The following is an 8,375-nucleotide window of genomic DNA, read 5'->3' as shown; positions in this document are numbered from 1 at the left end:
GGCGCTTCTAGTCCCAGCTACTTGGGAGGCTGATGCAGGGGAATGGTGTGAACCTGGGAGGTGGAGCTTGCAGTGAGCCGAGATCATGCCACTGCACTCCAGCCTGGGAGACAGAGCGAGACTGTGTCTCAAAAAAAATAAATAAGTAAAACCAGAAGAAACGTAAGAACAAGCAGGCCAGGCGTGGTGGCTCACACCTGTAACCCCAGCCCTCTGGGAGGCTGAGGTGGGCGGATCACTTGAAGTCAGGAGTTTGAGACCAGCCTGGCCAACATGGTGAAACCCTGTCTCTACTAAAAATACAAAAAATTAGCTGGGCATGGTGGCACACACCTGTAATCCCAGCTACTCAGGAGGCTGAGGCAGGAGAATAGCTGGAACCCAGGAGGCAGAGATTACAATGAGCCGAGGCACTCCAGCCTGTCCAACACAGTGAGACTCTGTCTAAAAAAAAAAAAAAAAAAAAAAGATTTTCATGGAAGGTAAAAAGGAGCCAATGATTTTACACCCAGCCAAGTTACCTAAAAGTATTCTCTAAAAAGGTTACAATGAATTATGAACTTGCCAGAACACAGAGTATACAGTGTCCATGAACACTTGGAGGATTCTATCAGGGAATGAACTTTAGAAAACAAAATATCATAGGAGAAATTTTGGTATATGAAAACACATGTTCCTACTGTGTTAAAAAATGAAGAGAAATCCTTAACAGAGGGTCAATCCTGAGCAATTGAAATTCTAACTAGGAGAAGAGAGAGAAAATGAGTTGGATGATTTTTTCTAAATGTTATTTTCAGCTTCAGATTTCAAGGAAATTCCTTATGATATTTGCTCCTCTCCACATCCAATTTGAAACATTTTGCTACGCCTCTCATTATTGCTAAAATCATACATCCTATAGTACTCCAGCTATTCACTCAAGATTGCCAGTAAGGAAATGGTTATAAAACCCAAAACATAAAGATTAAACTTTCTGCTCATTTTCTTAATTCTAGCTTAGCAAAAATTCTCTACACCCTGCCCAGTTCCCTTAAAAGCATTTAAACTATGTGATTCCTATGACAACTCACAGTGAACAACAAAAAGAAATCTGCAAGCCTGTTAAGTTTATATTGTGTCCCAGTTCTTTGATGACCAGTTTACAAATACAAATCACATAGAAGAAACATTTATAAGTGCTGTGTTTCCTTGGGAAAATAGTAAATAAAACATGGACTGTCTTCGGAGTGAGTAAAGACCCCCTTTTGTTTTTGCCAGAGTCCAGAAAGTGTGATTCAGTATAAAACCTAGCTTCTCTACTTCTGACACTAACTGTAAAATCAACACTACTACTAAGAAAACATTATTTTGTACTAATATGGCATAAAAACCTAGACATATTTTTAGCGTTAAAATCAGAATAGACTAATTCTATGTCAAGTGTTTTGCTGAAAATTGTTTAAATGTAAATGTAAAATGTTTAAATGTTAAAACATCTTAACTCCAAAGCACAGGTACAAAAATGATATTCTTCAATACCTACAGAACGAGCATGCTGTAAAATATCAACTAAAATTTATGTCAGTCCAATGAAAGAGCTTAAATGTGAAAAGTATCAGTTTTGAGTGGACTTAGAGAAAAGAGAGGGGTTTTGGAGGTGCCATGATGAGCAGGACCAGTCTGGCAGAGGAAGAACCTTTACAAGAGAGAAAGAGAAGAGGCCTCCCAAAACTGGCGGGAAGATGCGCATTTTCTGGATCCAGAGGAGACTGGAAGTAGCCCATTGTGAAGGACCGGCCCAAGAGCAGCTTCTCTGAATGGCAGGAGCCAGGGAAGTCTTTTCAGTCCTAGACTCACCCTTCTCAACTATGACCTGGATGCAGCCACCCAGAAGGGCTGGGAGCACGGGGCCCAGAAAGCTCATGCTACTCTGTACATGGGAACCTCACTTCACATACTCAAGGGAGCATCAATCCTTTCTCCAAGGCCCAGACCTTTTCCCAGTGGGAGGAGTTCTGAAGGGTATACCGTGTAGCAGGGTAACTGTCTGATGGCAGGTTTGCTGCTGAGAGAGTAGAGAAGGGGTTTGGGGACACAGGCGGAGACAGGCTGGGGTGTCCAGCTCAGCCCCCGATCAAAGCATCGGCCTCCTGCATCCACAGCCCACAGCAGCCCCAAAGCCACAGTGGATGGCCGAGACCACCCCAGGCCTGGCTGTGCCACACATCCACTCTGGGCCTCAGTCCTTATCTGTGAAACGTCAGGGATGGGCCAGATCAGGGATCCCCAAAACAAGCTGGTCACACAGTCCCCAGAACAGCTTCGTGAAAACACCCATTCCTAGGCCTACCCAGAGCCACTGACTCGGTGTTTCTGTGGGGCAGGACCTGGGGACAGATATAGAGATTTTTTTGATAACATAATACATATTAACTTTAGAAAAGACAGTGAAGAACAAAGAAGAAAATATTTTGAATGCAGGCACCTGTGTTTTTTTTTTTTTGTTTTGAGATGGAGTCTCACTGTCACCCAGGCTGTAGTGGTGCGATCTCAGCTCACTGCAGCCTCCACCTCCCAGGTTCAAGCGATTCTCCTGCTTCAGCCTCTGGAATAACTGGGATTACAGGCACACACCACCATGCCTGGCTAAATTTTTGTTTTTTTTGTATTTTTAGTAGAGATGGGGTTTTGATATGTTGGCCAGGCTGGTCTCGAACTCCTGGCCTCCAATGATCTGCCTGCCTCAGCCTCCTAAAGTGCTGGGATTATAGGCATGAGCCACCATGGCTGGCCAAGACCTGTATTTTTAAAAAGCTCATCGGGGCTGGGTACGGTGGCTCATGCCTGTAATCCCAGCACTTTGGGAGGCCAAGGCAGACAGACTGCTTGAGGTCAGGAGTTCAAGACCAGCCTGGCCAATATGGCAAACATCCATCTCTACTAAAAAATACAAAAATTAGCCAGGCGCGGCCCACCCAGCTATGATCTCCAACACTCTCATTCTCTTTCAAAGAAAAGGTGAGGAGGGACCATTTACTCCATTCCTGTCTGTTTGCACAGAGCTGCTAACAGATGCTACATTCCAGGTGCCCCCGGCATCTGAGCCTTCCCCCTCCACACGCGGGTTGGTCCTTGGCCCATGAATCTTTCCATCCTTATGTCCCACAGTCCAGCCAATGAGGTCAACTTGGCTGCCCATGACATACTCTCCTGCCTCCCCAGGCCCTCATCTGTTCCATGTCCTGAGATCCTGCACAATCTTCAGGACTCACTTCAAATGCCAGTTCTTCCCCGAAGCTTTCCCTGATGCCATCCTCCACCCACCCATGCCTGTTTTGAAGCCATTCAGCAAACTGTCGCTATCCACAGCTTTCCAACATCTCTGGTCCCTGGTATACAGCAGTTGCTGAATATGTACCTGTGGAATAAACAGATGAATGAAGCCCTCTTGGAAAAGGCCAAGTTTTAAGCACAGTGGGACAAAAACCTAGAGCCCAGGCTGACAGCCCTGAGAGGGCATGGGCCCCCCAGCACCTTACTTGTTATACAGCACAATGTCTGGCTTCCAGATCTTCTGTGCAGGGACACGCATGAACTCTGCCCCACCATAGTCAGAGGGGTTCCACTTCAGCTTGTGGTCATTCCAGATCTCAGGGAAGGAAGCAGGGAGGGAGAAGGAGACAGTAAAAGAATCAGCCTGGTTTTACTTCTCTTTGCACCACCCATCTTGGTGAGTCTTCACCCCTGGGGCATGTGACAGAGCCACATCCAGGCCATGATCACATAGTCCAACTTCTCCTGTGGGTACAGCGGGGAGAGAGCACAGGGCTGGATCTGCAGGCCGCCTCCTAGCACTACGGAAGCCACTGCCCACATAACCGTGAGCAAGCCCAGCCCCTCATCAACCAAACAGCGTCCACTGGTGCTTTCTCTGGTCACTTCTAGTGCCAGGCGGAGCCTCCTGGACTTCCTACATCATGTCCAGGTCCATGTGCCTGCTGTTTACAGCCCCTGAATGGTTCTCCAGGGGTGTTTTCCAATACAGACTCTCTTTCACCCCAAGGTTAAGCAAGGCTGGCCTCTGAAAGGTTCTGGGGGAAGAAGCCATGACCCCCGCAGGGCCCAGGAAGTGTCTGGGTCCAGAGGCTGGGAGGTCTGAGTCCTGAGCACCAGAGGAGAGAGGGGTGAGGCTGTGGCCACAGAGGGAACGTGTGCATCAAGTACTGGGTGGGGCACTGTGCCCATCTGGCTTTCCAGCCTCCTGGGGATAAAGGCTGTGTGTGCTGAGTGCTCAGCTGGCAAGGCTGGCAGAAGGGTCACCAGCAGGCCAATGGGCCATTATGTCTCCTGGCAAGTCTGGACAAAGCCTCCCTGGGGAGGACATGTGGAAGCCAATTTCTCGGCCTCAATGTGAACAGAAAAATCTACTCCCACGCTACCAACAACAGCAGCATCTGATTCTGACTTAAGAATGAGTTTCTGGGCTGGGTGCAGTGGCTCATGCCTGTAACCCCAGCACTTTGGGAGGCCGAGGTGGTTGGATTGCTTGAGCTCAGGCATTCGAGACCAGCCTGGGCAACATGGCGAAACCCTGTCTCTATAAAAAATACAAAAATTAGCCAGAGGTGGTGGTGCATGCCTGTGGTCCCAGCTACTTGGGAGGCTAAGGCAGGAGAATTGCTTGAACCCTGCTGGTGGAGATTGCAGTGAGCTGAGATCGCACCACAGCACTCCAGCCTGGGTGACACAGCGAGATCCTGTCTGGAAAAAAAAATTGAGTTTTTAGCAAGGAGAGAAGGAGGTGTCTCAGGCACCACCCTAGGGTTTGGGGACAGGGCTTCAATCTCAGGTTCATACTGTTCTGTTGTTTGAACATGGAGAATGTCTTTCACCAGGCTGCAACCTGTCCAACCAGGATTTGAGGGGTTGGACCATACAGTCCTTCCAGGAGGACTGCTGGGCAGTGCATGTGACCTCAAGCCTTAGAAGAGATAGATCTGCCAGTCAGTCCAATCTGGGTTCTACGGAAGTAAATGAAGCCTGGTCGTTGGGCCCTTCTTGGTTCACCTGAAGCAAATAGAGCAGTCACCACCAGGGGGCAGCAGTGCCTAGGGTCTGGTCACTTACTTGCTTGAGCCACAGGTTGGTCTCCATGATCTGGTTTACTTCATCCTACAAAGAGGGATTAAAGTAGACAGGAGAATTATATAAACAAGGCTCACTCTGGGAAAGGCTCCTTCAGAAGCCCCGGTCCCCATGGCCACGGCTCGTGGCTCCAGCACTCACCACCTTCACCAGCTGAGACATGGACACCTCGAAATGGATGATGACTGGGTCGGACACGTTGGCCACAGGCCGGATGATCTCATTGTAATCTTCAAACAGCCGCTCAAATAGACGGTGCTCGGCCTCTGAGGCCCTGGCCGCTGGGGGAAGCAGCCCTGTCAGTCCCGGGGAAATCATTACTTAACCTCCCCCACCCAGCCCACCAGAAACATCACCCATCTACAGCGTCCCCTCCACCTGTGGAGGGATTCTGTGGAACCCTAGACTTTCAGGCTAGTCTTACCCAGTGGGTTACAGAATGGGAAACTGAGGCCCAAGACGGGCAGGATTCTACCAGGCCACACACATTCAGTGAGAAGCACAGTGGTTGCAAGCCTGGGTTCTGGAGTTGGACAGATCTGGTGCAAATCCTGACAATCCACACTTGTGAGCTGTGTGAGCTTAGGCAAGTGGCTTAACCTCTCTGAACCTCAGTGTCTTTACCAGTCAAAATAAGGATTATAAACGTATCCACCTCAAAGGGTTGTTGTGAAGGAAGTGCACAGCTTGGTGCTGTGCTAAGAGCTCAAAAACTATTCGCAATCCTTTCCTGGGTTGTTACTGCAAAGCAGGGGTGTGGTGCAAATGCTGTCTACCTAGATACAGCCACTCGCTGCTTCCACTATGAAAAGATGGCCAGTCCACCCCCAGGGGCAAGGCCACCCACGGTCACCCAGGCCCAGGTCTTCTGTCTCCCAGCCTCTGGGAGAATGCAACCCAGGTCTGGGCCTTTCCTGCATTCCACCCTGTAGGGGTTTGGCTACCAACCCTTTTAGAAGCCAAGGCACTATGTAGCTCCCCTGATCTCGTGTGACCCCCAGCTCTTGTTGATGCTGTCTTCACATCCTGATCAAAGACGCTGACCTCTCTGCAACCCTTGGGCACCCCTCTTTGTTCCTAAGCCACACCCCAGTACAGGTGAGGCATACGGGGGTCAGCTGTTTTCTGATTCCCACGTACAGATCCGGGGGGCAGCTTGGGGAGGCGGGAGGGGAATCCTCTGGGAAGTTGAATCCAACTTCGTCATGTCTTGAAATGGGATTTTTCCTGCTCCCCCCTCCCCTTCCCCAGAATGAAAGGAGGGTCCCAGGCAGGAGGTCAGTTGAGAGTGTATGGCCGTTCTGAATAGTAGAGGCCTCGGCACCGAGGGCAGAAAGCGCTCTGAGCGCACAGTAGCACAACAGACCTCTCGCCCGGGCCCGCCGGGAATTCCCTGCAGCCCTGCCCGGTCCCCGACCCTCGCTATCCACCAGCCCTCCCAGGCACCCAAGAGCCTCTCAGCGGCGGGCCAGGACCAGCTTCCCCCAGCAGGCTCCTCTGGAGAGCGGGAGGAAGACGGGAGGCACTCTCCCGGTGGAGGGTCCCACAGCGACGCGGCCAGGAGCGCTGGGGGCTAGGACTGGAGGAGAGGCTGGCGCGCCGGCTCCAGCCCCAGTCCCGAAGCGACCTCCTTTCCCCCAGGTGGCCTTGGCCAAGTCTTTAGCCACCTCTGGATACAGTTTCCCTATCTATCCGTCAAATGAGGAGGTGGGCGGGGTGCAGACGGTGGAGCGGGTGGCTTGGGCGTGCCAGTTTGGGAGCCAGTGCGCGGGGCAGGGCGACGGGCAGTGCTGGGACGCGAATCCCCAACTCCTGCGCCCAAGACGAAGGACCCAGTCTCGACCTCCCCATTACCCCGCGCCTACCAGCGCCCGCTCGGTGACTCCCAGGTTTGGTGGTGGCTAGGGATAGGGGGCGAGCCGAAAGGGAAAAAGCCACCCCACCCAAGTAGCCGCCGGGCTGGAGCGAGTTTGCGCGGGTTCCGAGTCCCCGGCTACGGCGCCAGCCTTCTCCGCTCGCCGGCGCAGTGCTCTCACCGCAGACCCTCCGGATCCCGCGCCTCCTCTCGGGCGCCCGTTCCTCCGGAGCCCTAACGCCCGTGAGCGTACCTGGCAGCAGAGACAGCAGCAGCAGCAGCCGCGGCGGCGACAGCGGGCGAGAGCCCATGGCTGGTGGCCGGGCTGGCCGCGGACCCGGACGGTCGGGAGAGGGCGCGGCGGGCGCAGCGACGGCCTCTGCCCGCGAGCCTCCAGCGCAGACCCCACACCCCGAGCCCTACGGGCGGAGAGCTCCTCTCTGCTTCGCCGCCGCTGAGTTTCCGGCGCCCTCGGACCTGCGGGAGGACTGGAGTGAAGCTGCGCCAGGCGAGGGCGTGCGTGGGGCGGGGCTGGGCGTACGTGCGGTAGGGGAAGGGGCTCCCCAAGTCCGAGTCCCCAGCGCTGGGCGGGCTACTTCTCCGCCGGGCTGGGCGCTCCAGACGGCGGCACACAACCAGATCCGAACAGGTGCTGTCACCATCGCCAGAAAGGAGAGGGACCCAATCTCTGTCTCTGGCTTCCAGAGCGTGTGTAGCTCCCGCAGGGGGTTGGGACCACCGGGCTAGATGGGCGCTGTAGGAGAGGCGCCAACACACTCAGAAAGAGGCTTCATGTATTTAATGCTATTAAGTAATTGTTAAGTATTTTAGATGTAACACTGGTATTTTTTTTAAGTTCTTATAGTTTAGGGGTGGGTAGAAATTAGTTAAAACAATATTGGCCATGAGTTGATAATTGTCGAGGCAAGGTGATGGTACCTGGAGGTTATACTGCTCTTAACTTTAGATTATGTTTGGCTTGTTCCTTAATGAAAATTTGTTGGGATGATCAGACCCAACACCAGGCCGTGGGGGCAACGAAGTCAAAGGAATGAGAAAAGGCAAGAGAGAAAGTGGGACCAGGGGGCCAATCCTAGTATGGAGGCTGGGAAGGCCTTGAGCTCTGGGAGACCATGCTATTTATTGATGATCAAAGAAACAGGTGGTGAGGATGTGGGGTTTGAAAGGAAGTGATGTATGAAGCGAATGAACTACAACTGTGACGGTTTAGCATTCTTCTTTGAAACATATGGCTACTTGAGATAATGGGAGTGCTAGAAGCAAGGAGCTGGCAAGTCTAGACACGTTTCAAAGGGGTTTTACCCTGGACCCAGGACATGTTCCAAGCCCTGCCTCAGCTTCTCTCCCAACACAGCTTTTCTCCCAAAAAAACTAA

The 8,375-nt window shown here is 52.0% G+C and overlaps 1 protein-coding gene across 2 annotated transcripts in view; it reads right to left on the bottom strand.

Moving 5' to 3' along the window:
* CHRNA3 (cholinergic receptor, nicotinic, alpha 3 (neuronal)) overlaps positions 1-7,755 on the bottom strand; it is a 29,413-nt gene extending 21,658 nt beyond the window's left edge. The window contains exons 1-4 of one of the 2 annotated variants that reach the window (XR_001001407.1): positions 7,233-7,754; positions 5,266-5,405; positions 5,107-5,151; positions 3,519-3,628 (exon numbers count right to left, since the gene is read on the bottom strand). Coding sequence is in view for 1 of the 2 variants with exons in the window: in XM_011938407.1 (XP_011793797.1) it covers positions 3,519-3,628; positions 5,107-5,151; positions 5,266-5,405; positions 7,233-7,290 (353 nt within the window). In the remaining variant the exon portion in view is untranslated. Of the gene's footprint in view, positions 1-3,518; positions 3,629-5,106; positions 5,152-5,265; positions 5,406-7,232 lie in introns of both variants that reach the window. The other variant, XM_011938407.1, reaches the window with a different exon arrangement.
* Positions 7,756-8,375: the final 620 nt, after the last annotated feature.

The sequence above is a fragment of the Colobus angolensis genome, unplaced genomic scaffold (genome assembly GCF_000951035.1).
Source record: "Colobus angolensis palliatus isolate OR3802 unplaced genomic scaffold, Cang.pa_1.0 Scaffold172, whole genome shotgun sequence".
NCBI lineage: Eukaryota > Metazoa > Chordata > Mammalia > Primates > Cercopithecidae > Colobus > Colobus angolensis.
The sequence above is the reverse complement of the archived record's forward strand: the minus strand, read 5'-3'. Positions and strand labels throughout refer to the sequence as shown.